The sequence below is a fragment of the Tursiops truncatus genome, chromosome 5 (genome assembly GCF_011762595.2).
Source record: "Tursiops truncatus isolate mTurTru1 chromosome 5, mTurTru1.mat.Y, whole genome shotgun sequence".
Classification (NCBI taxonomy): domain Eukaryota; kingdom Metazoa; phylum Chordata; class Mammalia; order Artiodactyla; family Delphinidae; genus Tursiops; species Tursiops truncatus.
The window spans coordinates 87776082-87791533 of NC_047038.1; the positions used below are offsets into that span (position 1 = coordinate 87776082).

Genomic DNA, 15452 nt, shown 5'->3' on the forward strand with positions numbered 1-15452 from the left:
GTGACTGTTAAGCAACGTTTACTCTCCAAGAAAACCACTTTACCCCTTTACCTTTCTCCTCAAGCTCCCATGTACATCCCACCTCCTCCTCACCATCAGATCACTCATATTTCACTGCAAAAATGTAAGTCCTCAGAAGCCCTCATCTTCACCCCACAAACTTGCCAGATCACCCCCATCTGTACTCTGCCTTCCCTAGCTGGGATTGATGAGCTCTCTGTGTTCCACCTGAAGTTAATCCCTCTACCTGTGCTGTGGACGTCATCTCAGTAGTTCACGGTTGCTTGAGCTGCTTTTGCATTTATCCCCTCTCTCCTATAGCAATAATCTGTCTCTACTAGATCATCCTCATGCACACTCCAAAGTGTTAGCATATTTCCCGTTTAAAAAATCCCCTGTTTTATGCCTTCACCTGCCTCCTTAATTCTTGGCTTTTCTTGGCAGCAACATTTCTCAAAATAATTCTCTCCATTCCCTGTCTCTACTTCTTCACCTCTCATTCTTTACTGGGTAGCCTGGTGTCCACTGTAACAGCTCTTGTCAGGATCACCCAGCCCTTCCACCTTGCCAGATTCATTGGTTCCTTCTTAGTTCTCATCTTATTTGAACTTCCAGCAGGCTTTGACTCAGCAGCTGATACCCTTTCCTTATTGAGCCCTTTCTTCACCTGACAGTTGATGAAGTCCTGGTTCTCTCCCTACCTCACTGGCTGCTCTTTTTCAATGTCTTCTGCTGATATCCCCTCCCGTTCCTATAAAAGGTAGAGTAGCCCGGCGTTTAGATCTTCTCCCTCTTCTCTACACACACACCCGAGGTTGTGTCATCCTACCCCATGGTCTTAAATACTTCTTACATGGTGGTATCTCCTGAATTGATGTCTTTCTACTCCACGTTTCCACTTGGACTTTTAGTAGGTGCGTTCCGTCTAAGACATCCAAAACTTCTTTCTGTGGCCTTCATTTCCTTTACCACCTGGTCCCCCCTAACCTCTGCAACTTCATTTGCTTCCCTTTCCTCTCCTTTTCTCCTGCAGCTCCCACCACACTTACCTACTTACTGTTCCCCTAACTGCCAAGCTCTTGCCTGTCTCAGAGGCTTTGCACTTGCTGCTCTCTTTGCCTACAGTGTTCTTTGCCCAGATCTTTGCTTGGCTTGTCCCCTCTCTCCAATGTCAAATGTATTTCTTCAGAGGCCTTCCCTGACCTCCCTGCCTAAAGCAGTACCCGCTTACGTGTTTTATTTCCTTCTCAGCACTTATCACTACTTTAAATCATACTTTACTTCTCCCCTGCTGGAATATGAGCTCAAGGAGGACATGTAATTAGTTGACGCATCCCTTATCCCTAAGGCTTAGATCAGTTCCTGGCTCATAGGAGACTCTCAACTCATTTATTGAGTGAGTAAGTAAATGAATTGATATATATGTAAATATTGTTAAAACAATGTAAACCATGTGACTATACCCTCATGTAAACCATGTGACTCTACTCTCAATGTTTTTGAATTCAAAGTACAGAGAAATGTTTATTATGATAGAATGGTTAAACATAATAGAAGAATAGCTAGCCAGGGCTTGCCTGTTGCGTGTAGACTCATATAAAGGAAATTCTTTGAGTTCCCTTCTCTGGAAATAAGTTGTGTTTTCTTGGCTCTTCCTGTGCAGCTGAAGAATAAGTTCATGAAAAAACTGCCACGTGATGCCGAAGCCTCCAACGTGCTTGTTGGCGAGGTCAACTTCTTAGATTCTCCTTTCATTGCCTTTGTTCGGCTGCAGCAGGCCGTCATGCTGGGTGCCCTGACTGAGGTCCCTGTGCCCACAAGGTAAGCTGCTCCCTGACCCGCCGGGGTCCACAATGTGGTGATAGGGACAGCTTCTCTCCCTCAGGCTAGAGAACCAAGAGGATGAGGGTACATCCAAAGCAAGCATATTGGAAAGGTTTAACCCGAAATAATGGTTCAGTCTGATTTTCATGCTATCAGATTACTTGGCACTTGTACAGTAGTAATAATAATAACAATTATAATAATTCATTGGGCTACAGAACAGTTTCTTATGGATTAGTCTATTTAATCCTCATAATGATTTTTTTAAAGTATAAACTATAGGTATGTGGATTTTATAGATGAAGAAACTGAGTTTGAAAGTTTAAGTAACTTCTCTAAGATCATATAGATGGTGAATGATTCAAAGGTCAGAGTTGCTTTCATTTGCTCTCTGTTTTATTAGAGAATTGGTAGTGGGTACATACATACATGCATATGCACATTATATATATAGACATGTCTATATGTATATATATATAGACATGTCTATATGTATATTATATATACACATATGTAAAAATCATTTGCACACTTTACTGTTATGTGTTATGACTCATAAAGTTTTAAGAGGAAGCATATTACTCTTATTACAATCATGTACTCATTACCCTGCACAATACTTTAGAAGTCATCCTCTTTTATTTCCTTCTGTAACTGAGCCCAGTAGAGGAGTTAGGAAGCTTGACTTCTGAAGTGCAATGGGTCAATAGAAGTTAATGCTTCACTTAAACTTGTGCTTAAGAAGAGTTTAAAGAGCAGTTTATAATCTTCAGGTTGACATTAGAAAATTATCATATAAATAGGACCTTTTTTTTTGGGGAGGGTGCCTCTTGTGGGTCCCAGGGTACTTTTCTTTAGGTTTCCCACATGAGCAGGAAGGGCTGTGAATGCTCAGTGACCTCAGATGATCTGAGTGTGATCAACCAAGAAGACAAGGGGGTCGAGGTTTGTTCTGAGCCAACTTAGGAGGCAAATTAGGAGAACATTTCCTATGGCCTCCCAATTTATAGGTTACAGGCCATTCTTATCATACAGGCATTTTTACTCCATTTTTATATTTCTTAGACACCTAAAATAGGAATAATATTTGTCATATTACAATATAGGAATAATATAAGCAGTCATTGGACAAATAGCAGAGGAAAGGCGATGATCATATTCAGTTAATGGGATTATCATGATTTGTGTTTTCTGTAACTTAGCTTTTTGCTTGAAAACATTCCAGCAGACCCTTGCAGTTCTATCTGAGCAATCACCTGGCGAACAGCTAGCTGACTCAGATCGTGGCCGAAGTCCAGCTTGTGTGTCCCTATGGTTTTATTTTTGTCTCTTTGGACTAACTTTACTGGAGCTTGAAAGAAAAAAAAGTGTACCCAGAAGTGTTAAATTTCTCTTGCTTTTTCATTTTTATTATTACTTTTCTCTAGAAGCTACAAATAAAAAATATTTTAAAAGGCTTTTTGTTTAACAATAATACAAGTTCATTGAGTAGCAAGTCAGGACTATTTTTGTGTCCCTCTAATCTTCTGTTCCTGTCTGGTTCATTTTCTTCTGTACTGGAGGGTGGTACTAGTCTAGGGGTACAATCCAGCATCATTTGAATAGAAAAAAGGAGCCCAGGCAATTCAAGGGAATGTAATTCAATAATGTCGTAAAGCTGTTTCAGGGCAACAATCTGAATAATATATCCTAGCGTGTTGACATTTTTCCAGGAAGTAGTCTTATCCATTTGCTGTCCTCTGAACCAGGGCAAGCTGTAATCACTGAGTAGGGAGTCTCATTAGCTTTTTTGTGTATGAGTAATATGGGGCCATTTACAATGGCTGCATCCTGTGAAATCCAATAAAGGAAATCCTACAAGGAGTGTGGTAGTCATTGTGAAGGATGCCTCTGCACTCAGCCATGTGCTTTAACATGCATGCCACCCTGTTGTCCTGCAGGGAGACCCGAGAAGTCTGTTTCTGTGCACAACTTGTAACAACGGTCATTTTTCCTTTTGAAGGTGGAGGAATGTTAGGCTCTTTGGCTTATTATTATTATTATTATTATTACTATTTATCATAAACAGCATTACTACCGTGCATCTTTTAGGAAATGTGGTGGTAGCTGCTCCTTTTGTGTAGAGTCCACAAGTTTCTCTATCTACTCTGCTCTTGGCTTGATCTGTTTTAGCTTTCTGCTTGCAGCTGGACTCCTACCAACTGGATGGATGTCCTCCACGTAGGGGCCCTTCTTGCCATCCATGTGAAAGCAAATAAACTCTGTCCTTTGATCTCTGGTGACTTGCTAGGATACGTTTATGATTTTCTTAGCATCTTGCAGATACTTTGCTTGCTAACATCTTACACCTGTCCATAGAGGCTGCCACTCAGTCATATATAGGGGCCACATGGAGATGAACATAATTCCCATTTTATAGTTGAGAGGTGGAGGCACAGGGACGATTCACTACCAGTGCAGACTTCTGACTCCAAGGGCAGGCTTTTAGGGAAAATCTAAGGAGATATCCAGAATGGATTGGAATAAAATACTTGAGCGTTTTCCCATGAAGAATAATCAAAGTTCCTGATCAGTTTGTCCTTTTCTGACCTTGATTTTCACATCTAAGGCAAATAGTTATTCAGGGAGCTCTAGCCCTCTAAAAAATTAGAATGCTTATTACCCCTTTATATCACTGTAAGTTAATATATATTTTATGTTATAAATAACGATCTGCCTAAAAGCAGTTATTTGTGCCTAATTGTCAAAACTATAAAAAATTGTATTAGAGGAATTGGGACGGAGGTCCTGCTAGTTCAGTTCTGTCTTGTGTGACAGTCTTCCAGTTGCTCACTGTAATATGGTTGGTTACGGTGGGCTTGCGGTCCTCATGAATTTATTGTGGAAGGTACAGTTTAGCCACATTTTCCAAAGCCACTAAATATGAGCACTGGGTTATTTGATTCACTATTGTTTTGAAGGAAGGGAGTAAAGGACTGATACATTCTGAGTTTATTTTAGAAATAGCTGTGATATGTCAGGAAGGATGGGGGTGCACATCCTCTCTGAAAAGATTGAGTGGTTTAGGAAGGCTGGCTCTTTTTCTGATATTATGCTCTGTTTCTGCCTATAATTGTTTTGTGAATGTGAGTATAGCCCAGTGGTTCTGGACACAGATCATCTGGTACTGATTTTTTGTCGTGGAGAATGCTAGAGACATCCTCCCCAGGCACAATTAGTTGTATGGAAAAGCGAGTGCATAAGAGTAGAAGGGCCCCATGAAGATTCTCGAGACAACCAGGCACTATTAAAAATTCTAACTATGACTTGTTTCTAGTTTTGAGTGAATAAAAACAACTCAGCAACATAAATTATTTCCCCCAAGCCATCAACATGAGCTGTGCCATTTCAGCCACACAAATTTGATGTTTACTCTAATTTGTTAATAAAGAAAAAAAGCTTCTGTTTAAAAAAAACATCTGTCCCTTGACAAAAAACAGCTTGAGTCATGAAAGAAGTTTTCAGTACATTATAAAAGCTGAGTTTGGCAAGAGGTACTTCTATCATAAAAGTTGTAACAGCTTTTGCTTCTTTGAGGGTTAAAGAGGAGAGAACATGTTTCAGGCAGAGGGAACTTGAACTTGATGAGTTTTTCTGTGTTGTTAGTTTTCCCAGATCTCTCATCCCCATTTCAACAACGCAGTTCAAATTAGAGGCTTCTTAAGGGTCTGCTTTCCTACAGATGAAATTCTTGACCAGAGGTGACGTTTCCTGCTACTTGTAGATGCCCAGATTTCCTCTCTATATCATTTTAAGGAGATGGATTTACTGAATGGTTCCTGCCTGGAGTAATGTGAAAATTTTAACTGATATGTAATATTTTATTTCTATTTGGCACTTGATGATTTCCATTAAAGTATATATATATATATAAAATATAAAATATAAGTATATATAATATATATTATATAATATAATAATTATAATATATTTTATATACAATAATATATATGATACATAATATATTATATATACTTACAATAATACATAAGAGTGTGTGTGTGTGTGTGTGTGTATATATATATATATATAATTTTTTAAAATAAAAATCACATTACCCAGTAAAGGGGAATTGTACCTTTGTATCTAGGTTAGTAAAACACTATAGCTCTCATATGCTGGGTTTATTGCTATAATAAACGTTATGTTCACCACTGGTCTATTACTACCATTCATTCTTTGGTACTATTTAGTAAAGAACAGAGTAAAAACTCGTAGAAAATGTATGCCCTCATCTTATAGTATTTAAGTTAGAGGATCCATTATTCTATCAGTTCTTGGACTAGTTACCCATTGTCTGCCAAAGTTTTTATTTGGGGACTGTTAATGACTGAGAGTATCTTCCTCACTTTCTAACAAGACACTATTTAGGCTTTGTTGCCATTTAGTCAACCTGATCATTAATTTATGTGTCAGTTGATAAATGTGCATTTCTATAATGTGTATTTCTAAATGTAAAATAATCATGATGGAGATACTAGGGAGAGGTAGGAAGAGGTAGAGAGTGGTTCTGGAAAGGTTTTAGATATTACGTATTACTTAGACACTAGTATTTAGATACATTGAAATAATGAAAAATGACGAGCAAAGGAAATCCGTTATCTAAAAATGTATTTAGTAAAGCATCCAGGTGTTATGTATTTTCTCTTACTGCACCACATCTGCCTTCTTCTGCCTAAAACTATGGGCTTATTGTCCTGCCTGACAGCTGGCCCTTGGTAGACAGGTAAATAGGATTGGGACATGTGACCAGCACTGTAGATGTTTCTTAATGAGATTTATATTTTACTGTAGTGGTTAAATATTTTTTTGGGGTGTTGCACTCAAATCAGTGATCCGCCCCTTCAGAAAAATGCATTGTACTGTCCATAAAAAAACACTTTATAATACTGTATGTAGTGGTATATAAATTAGGTCCAACTTCAAAAGAAGAAAAGTTCTAGTTAGAAGAACTAAAATCCAATTCTAATAATGACTTCCTTCATACTTGAACAGACTTTCGCACCTGCTGATTGCTTTTGCTGTTTCTTCTACTGTGATAACACTTGAAAGCGAGTGTACCGCTCCACTCCAGAACTGGTTTCTAAGCAAATAAATACTGAATGGTTTTATGGTTATTCTGGTATAAAATATGGGTATTCAGACTTTCAGATTTACCTTCTTCCATTCTCAATTTGTTTTTTTTTTTTCTTCACTCTTTGGATTGAATTTTATGATGAAAAAAGGAACTACCTATTCAAGGGCATTTGGGAACAGACCCTAATACCTTGAAGAGTGCTTGCTATCAGTCCTTTCTTATTTAAAATGAGATATATAGGATTAAATTAGTAAAAGAATAAAATTTTACTAAGAAAAGTCCTAAGCCATTCCTGGTCCCATAAAATCTTACCGAAGTTTTCTTGTCTTCAGCTAAGTATCCACAACATCTTTCCCCAGAGTGACGTATGGAAGTCATAGTTGGATAGCTTTTCTCTGTGAAGTCACAACTCTGGTATATAGGTTGGGCAGGTATTATTAAGCAGAACCGTGTGCTGAAAAAAACAGGAGGTAAGAAGTCCTGTCTATCTACTCTGTCATTTATTAGGGACAGTCTTTGGGCTCATCCATAACTTCCTTGAACCTAGGTTTCTTCACCATTAAATGGAAATAAGATACCTGTCCTTATTGCAGAGGCTAGTAAGAGTTTAAATGATGTGTGAATGTGAAATGATTTACAGGCTTTAAAAAGCTGTGCAAACAGAGGATATGATCATTTTTATTGTCCTCATTATCTCCATGTTAGGTAAGACATGATCATAAATAAGCAAGGAAGGGATTTATCTAGTGTTGCCTTTTGTCTGTGTTTTTAAATTCATTTACTTACTGGGTTTCCTGCTCCCCAGTTGAGACATGCATCTTTGCCCTTATGATCAGTGAGGGATTCCTTCCAACATGATAAGGGGTGAACTTAAGTGGAGATAAGCTCATTATTGCGAGTTTCAGGACCTGCTTGCTATGGAACAGTGCTTTGTGCATTATCCAGAAAACAAGTTTGGAAAAGAAACTTGTTGACGCCCATGAAAGAATTTTAGCTGTGCATGGTGCTTTATTTTGAATTTCTCTCATATTTTTCTTTCTTTGCTTTGGCTGTCAGCATGTGGCTTACTTGTAGAAGACTTAGTTTTTGCTGACTCCCAGCCACTTCTGAGTAGAAATATTTCTTAAAAATATGGAGAGGATCATTTGTCATCATCCATATTGGGTAAAGAAACGTCAGAGAAATCTGAAGATGTACTAAGTCTTTCTCGTTATTGTGCTTAATGGGTTTTCTCCAAAGGTTCTGAGAGTCAGAAGAAAGGGAGAGAGAGAAGAAAGTTTAGAAAAGAAAGATTAAATGACTCATAAAGTGAACCTTTCCTTCTCTGTGAAGAAGCTTCTCAGGTTTCCATGCTAAATTCTCCCTTGCTTCCAAATAAATGAAAAACAGTTTGTGTTTCACAACAGCGTGAAAGAGTATCTTTCATATTAGCAAGAATATTACCTTTGTTTTAAAGGTGAATTCTAGACCTAACCGTTTTATGAATTAGGGTAAATGTGTCTCAGTGTTATGTGTGTTGAGTTTGATGAAATGTGTGTTATAGCCTTTGCTTCTTTCCTCTTCCATTAGGTTCTTGTTCATTCTCTTAGGTCCTAAGGGGAAAGCCAAGTCCTACCATGAGATTGGCAGAGCCATTGCCACCTTGATGTCTGATGAGGTAGGGAATCGGGAAGATGGTGATCTGTGAATGTCCTACTTGTGTTTTCATACTGTGAGTTGGCTGTCACAATTTATTCAGTTAGAATTATGTAGTTACCAACCTTCTTAAAACATGAGGTACAGTCGTTCATGCAAATGAGCTGACATCTGCATTTGATAGTTTTCAAAAAATAAATTTTATGTTAGAATAAGTCATATTTTCCTTTCTTCCTCTAAACTGAGCTATGTTAAATATTATTTAAAAGGTTCAAGACACTGTATTAACTTAATCTCTTAAAGTGTTTAATATATTAATTCTGGAAACTCGTGTCCATATACTGTGTTGTTTCAGAAATGATGGGTTCTATAAAATAATGCATAATAAAATGGATAATGCATTTTTTCCCTTAGGTATCAGAAAGTACCTGTTTTTGTGGTTTTCTTATCTTGTGGGAAGGAATGATACATATACTAAAATGCATTAGCAACTGTTACTGCAGAGCATCTAGTACGTTGGAATTATGACCATACTCTCCTAATAGCTTGAATGTCATTACACACATTATGTAGACATAACGAAACTCCAAACTGGTCTCATAGGAGGAGAAATACCATGAGAATATAGGAGCACTAATTTCTGCTTTTGCATCTTTGTAGCTTACTATTTTCCCGAATGTTTGGTTTTTGCTTCATTGCTTGATATGTTAGCTTCTCCGTGTGTTAAGTGGAGAATAGAGCATTTAGCTATGGCAAGTTCTATATAGTGATTACCAGATGGTTACTTAATCTGAGAGCATTGATGAATAGCAATGCTGTTTTTTTCCCCTTGAGGCAACTAAGCATCTCAGTGGGTTCTTTCATTTATTTTTGCATATTTATGATTTCTTTAAAAAAATGATTCCTCCAAAGATGTATCAATTAGAAATGTTTTAGGCTGCAAATGACAGAAAATTTGACTTATTGTGACTTAAACAATTTAGGGTTTATTTTGTTCACATATGAGGAAATTTGGAGGTAGGTGGTTGCTGGAGTTGGTTTAATTTAACTGCTTAATGATAAAATCAAGTGCCAAGGCTCTTGCTTTGTGGTCTTAAGATGGCTACTACCGTCAACTCCAGTCACGTCATCTGTATGCAAGGCAGGAGGAAGGAGGAAGGGAAGTGTTAGCTGTGTCTGTCTCTTTTAACAGGTATTCAAAAGCTATCCCCCCATCCCCCTTCTTTTTTAATCTCATGGGTCAGAATTGCCCATCCTTATCGTCAGGGTAGGCTGGGAAAATGACGACTTTCCAGCCTCTACTAAGGGAAGTAGCAAGAGAAAATAAGGCTGTGGCCAATTGTGTCCACTACAGATGATATGCTGGCACTTTGTATTGCCCTCCCCTCAACCCCACAACCCCCAGACCATTGGTGTTTGCTTGGTAGCTTTTAAAAATTCTAATTGAGGAGAAGAGTCTTAGTAGCGATCTTTAAGAATAGGTAAGGGTATCAAATAAGGGCCATCTTCTCTCCTGGAGACTAAAGAATTTGACTTAACGAGGTATGAAAGTCTTAGGTTATGTGTAAAGGACTTTCAGATCATCAGCCAGGTTAGAGGAATGGAGCGATTGACAAAGAGGATTATGGACGTCTGGAGGCTCCTTCTTTGGATATTTGCATAAAAGACATAGAACATTTGCTGCCTTGGATGGTTTAGTTATTGCCTTGCTAAAAGATAGACAGATGATCACCTACTTAAAGCCCTTTGCTTTAACACACATTATTTGTGTGTTTGAGAGCTGCAGTGTCTGAGTCTTAACTCAGTCTTAACAATCAGCTTGAACTTACGCTTCTTGAATTATAAGCAATGGTTTGGCGCAGTAGTTTTTATTTTGGGGAATGATCTTCAGTATATTTCTCTAAACCATTTTCATCTGGCTTCCATCACAACTATATCAGTAATGGTGCATGCTAGTGGGAGATGAAAGGCAATGTTGTTTTATGGTATTGATAGAAAAAATCATATAAAAGAAACACAGCTGTGTTCTCATGCCTCTACCTATATTCTTTGGGTTCATAATCTGAATACCAAAATATTTTGGGGTAAGCTGAACAATAGCAAATATGGGGCTATGGTTATAGAAATGTTAAAGTGGATTATGGATTGCATTCTTCAGGCTCTACATGATGTGAGGCATGTGGAGAGCTCTCTTGTTGGATCAGCACATCTCTTTTTATTCTTTAGGTGTTCCATGACATCGCTTATAAAGCAAAAGATAGGCAGGACCTGATTGCTGGCATTGACGAGTTCCTAGATGAAGTCATTGTCCTTCCACCCGGGGAATGGGATCCAGCGATCAGGATAGAGCCCCCTAAGAGTCTTCCATCATCTGACAAAAGGTAAAATTTTCACGCCATTGGGAGTTTTCATCCTTGAGAAGGAGGTTGTGTTTAGAAAAGGAAAGAGGTTCAGCCAACTGCCCTAAGATTTTCAGGTTTCCATTCAACTTGAGGTAATATCTCAAATGAATCACACATGTGCCTTGGTTTGACATTTCCTTGACACGATAAAATGAATGTTATATGTTGTGATTAGTGATGACAAATTAGAGCTCTCAGATTATGATATTGGAATACATTGTAGAGATTTTTTCGGGTTGTTTCGGGGACTCCTTGTACATGTGGAAAGATTCGTTTACTCAAGATGACTCCCTGTAGATTTAAGAGGTTAAGAAATTGGATGAGATAATTGAGGAGAAGCCATTTTCTAGAAATCTGTGTTTTTCCAGGTGAAACAATTTCCCTCTTATACAACATGCAAGTTATTCAACTTTCTGTTCATCCACTCATTTGTCTTGGCTCTCAACAGAACATTTCAAAAGTTGTTTGTTAGGATGGCAGCCGGAAATAATTATCTTTCTCCCAAAGGGTTTTCGGTCCATCTCTTTATCAGCTAGTGCAGGACCCAGCTAAGAGGCAGGTGAATGAAATAAACTAATCTTTTTTTGGGCTCTCTTGTCTTGCTTAGAAAGAATATGTACTCAGGTGGAGAAAATGTTCAGATGAACGGGGACACGCCCCATGATGGAGGCCATGGAGGAGGAGGGCACGCGGATTGTGAGGAATTACAGCGCACTGGAAGGTAACTTATGGATTTGTCTGTCGTTCATGATGAGGTTCTCTTCCGATCTGAATTTACCTTCATCTTTCTGTCAGCATTTTATTCACCTGTTTGTACTTTTGTTTGGTCAGCCAGCACACATTTATGGTGTATCTGTTAGTCACAGGCACTTGGGATGCAGCAGTGAATGAAAGAAAAACCCCTTTCCTTATGGGTCTTACCTTGTAGTGGTAGGAGACAAACAATGAGCAAATAACGAAATGTGGATCTGGTTTTATGGGGCAAAATAAAGCAGAAGTAGGGAGTTTCTGTGATGAGAGAAAGGTATTAGGTATTACCATGAGTGAGGGGTGTTAGAGAGAAAGAGAACTCGTGGGTGGGTGTTGCAGGGAGACTGAGTATTGTGCCAGTCTTCCCCACTTGGCTTTCATGATTCCCTCTCTCCCCGGTACATTTACTCAGAAGTGGGTAACATGTTACAGAAATGAGTAACTCCCAGGCTACCATCTCCTGGGCCTGCAGTGGGGAATTCAGGTTTCCCAGATCGTTTTGGTTAAATCTCTTCACATTAGGATTTCCTTCATGGTTAGGTTCTCCATTTCATTGTGGGTTAACTGTAGTTTTAAGTGGGATACTCTTTATGAAGATATGGCTTTTTAAAAACACTGCAGATTTTTTGAAAACACCAAAGTAAGTCATTTTAATATGCAGTCGAATCTGAATGAAATTATGTTATTTTCTTCCCCTGATGACCCACTTGGGTTTCTCTCCCAAATTAAGAGGACATTATTTCTCTCCTCTTCCATCTTAAAGAATAGAGAGTAGGGGCTTCCCTGGTGGCGCAGTGGTTGAGAGTCTGCCTGCCGATGCAGGGGACACGGGTTCGTGCCCCGGTCCGGGAAGATCCCACATGCCGCAGAGCGGCTGGGCCCGTGAGCCATGGCCGCTGAGCCTGCGCGTCCGGAACCTGTGCTCCGCAACGGGAGAGGCCACAACAGCGAGAGGCCCGCGTACCGCAAAAGAAAAAAAAAATAGAGAGTAGAACCTTCTCTTTCCCCCATTTTTTTTTTTTCTGACTAGTTCTTTACAACCTATTTCCATTAGGAATATACTTTTCCTTTTATACAGATATAATTTTTGGGATTTAACTTTTTAATTTAATCAGACTGTTATTTCCTGCTTCCATATTTTACGTTCCCTAAATGTATTGCATGTCTGCAGCATGCCTGGTACCATGCACAGCCCTGTGTGTACCAAGAAAACTGAAGCAGGGCACTGACTGCAGCTAAGATAGACAGACAGGCAATCCTGAGAAAACGTGATAGCCTCTAGTGAATGTCTGAACTATGAATGGAGGGTCAAGACCTCAGAGGGCTGTTGAGCTCTGAGGGAGGGCATCATAGGCAGAAGGCACAGCATGGGAAAGGCTGAGCGAGGTTTGGTTCGGGGTGGGTGGGGGAGTGAGTTGACAGATGCTTGAGTCAGCTGACTTGCTGACGAATGTGATGGGTCTCAGCTTGGGATGCTCTTCCATGACACACCTGCATGGTTTCCTTCCTTAATTCCTTCCAATCCTCGCCCCAAAGTCACTTGCTTGGGAGGCCTGATCTGCCCACTCTAAATTTCAGGCGTAGCACTCTAGCACTTAATAACCTGCTTCCCCACTTAATTTTTCTTTGATGTTTTAGCACCATGCATTTTACTTATTTTGTTTCCCCCACGCAGAAAGTAACTCCATAAGGGTGGGTATTTTTTTCCTGTGTTGTTCACTGCTGTTTTTCCAGCACCCAGAATAGTGCTGGGCATGTCACAGATGCCCAATAAACATTTGTGGAGTGAATGAATGAGTGAATGAATGAATGAGGCTGGAAGGGAAGCTATGACAAGATTATAAAGGGCCTTATATGATCTGCTCACATGTTTGGATGTTTTTCTTCAGACAGTGAGAAATTTAATTCATCTACACAGTTCATTCTCGTCTAAAGACCAACTGTCTAGTCTTTAGGGAACGTGATGCCTAATTTGGTGACCAAAAAAGAGACAGAAGAAGATTTATTATTCACAGTCTTCTGGTTTTATCTTAAGTAGTTGAAGAGTATCTTCTAATTCAAACATTTTAAATACAAATTCTTTGTGGTTAAATTATCTTTAAGTTATCTCTTGGTTAATTTGATGGTAATTTATTTTATGTTGTCACGTGTTTGCTTTCTCCCTATGCAGGTTCTGTGGTGGACTAATTAAGGACATAAAGAGGAAAGCACCATTTTTTGCCAGTGATTTTTATGATGCTTTAAATATTCAGGCTCTTTCAGCAATTCTCTTCATTTATCTGGCAACAGTAACTAATGCTATCACTTTTGGAGGACTGCTTGGGGATGCCACTGACAACATGCAGGTGGGTTTGGTTTGGGGAAAGACACAAATAGTACAGCCCAGATTGCCTTCCTCACCCCTACAGCTCAGCTAGAAGCAGATGGCCTTTCAGTTACTCAGCATGATTTTCTTTCTTTTGCTAGATGCTGCATTTTACTTTGCTTCTGGCCTGCTGCTGTATTTCCAGCATTTTAGTAATTACAAAAATAGCTTGATGAAATCTGGCTTGAGTCACAAGTGGGGAAAAGAAGGGAAGGAAATGAGATACACAATTCTGTTTGGGCAAAAGGGTATCAGCTGCTTTAGTTTTGTGCTGGGTATAAGGTTAAGATCTTCTATTACCTTGAGTGTGTGGACCATACTGTTAAACTTGATGATATGTCAAGTTTTGGGGAAATGCCTGGTTAGCTTCCTTTTTCATGTGAGCAAGCGATTGAGTGATTTGCTCAAGATTGGATTTACATCTCTATCGGTAGAGCTCAGCTTTAAGGAATAAAAGCTAGGTGTTGATTTTCCTATTCCTGAATCTGCCTCTCATTAAGCTGTGTAGACTCTAGCTTAACTTATTTTGTATAAACCACAATTTGCTGGTTACTTTGCAGGTGGCATTCACCCTCCTTTTGTATCAATAATAGCTGAAGCTTTAGTTATAAAGAAGATATTTTAAATTCCCATAATCAGAAAATTATGTACAAAACTTCTCTTAGTTGATCCAGTCATTAGGGAAAAATAGGTATTGTGCTAGGTGCTGAGTGAGTAGCGAGTGAAGCTGAAAACAACCGGATTCAAGCCCTTTTCAAACTCTGTCCTTCTATGTTACTACTTATTACTGTTTAACCTATGTGACATTCATAAGTGCTGCCAACCAGCTTATTTTTTTAAAAAAATACAGCTGATTCCAAAGGATTGCTTTTCTTCTACTTCTCTTTTCTCCCCTGGGCACATTCATGTTTTAGATTTCTGCTTAAACACAAAATTAAGATGGAGACTCTCTATGACATCTGTGTTGACCCAAGCAAAAAGGGAGATATTACTTTAAACAATTGTAATTCGTCTGTTAAGAGAGCTTTTATCTTTTAGCCTTTATCTACTGCTGTAAAGCATGTTACCCCTAAATCCAGGGTTTAAACAACCATTTTATTATTCTCTCTCATGTTTTTGGTGGTTGGTGGACTCAGGTGGGTAGTTCTCTTGGGTCTTCATAGACTTGTGAGTGAGATGGCAGCTGAGATTGGAGTTGCCTGAGGACTTCTTTAGTCACATGACTGGTGCCTAGGCTGGGAAGTCTGGTAGTTGGGGACTGAGGGCTCCCCACATGACTCTTCCTAGTTCCCATGTGAATGTGCACTCAGGATTCCTTCATTTTCTGATTTTCAAAGAGAGGTTGAAAATTCGATTGCTT

The 15452-nt window shown here is 39.0% G+C and overlaps 1 protein-coding gene across 2 annotated transcripts in view; it reads left to right on the top strand.

The window, feature by feature from the left end:
* Nucleotides 1-15452, top strand: part of SLC4A4 (solute carrier family 4 member 4) — a 307296-nt gene that overhangs the window by 189589 nt on the left and 102255 nt on the right. For both annotated transcript variants that reach the window (XM_073805320.1, XM_019932691.2), the window contains 5 exons: nt 1664-1821; nt 8510-8597; nt 10802-10956; nt 11585-11698; nt 13898-14072. In XM_073805320.1, coding sequence (XP_073661421.1) covers nt 1664-1821; nt 8510-8597; nt 10802-10956; nt 11585-11698; nt 13898-14072 — 690 coding nt within the window. The remainder of the gene's footprint in view (nt 1-1663; nt 1822-8509; nt 8598-10801; nt 10957-11584; nt 11699-13897; nt 14073-15452) is intronic.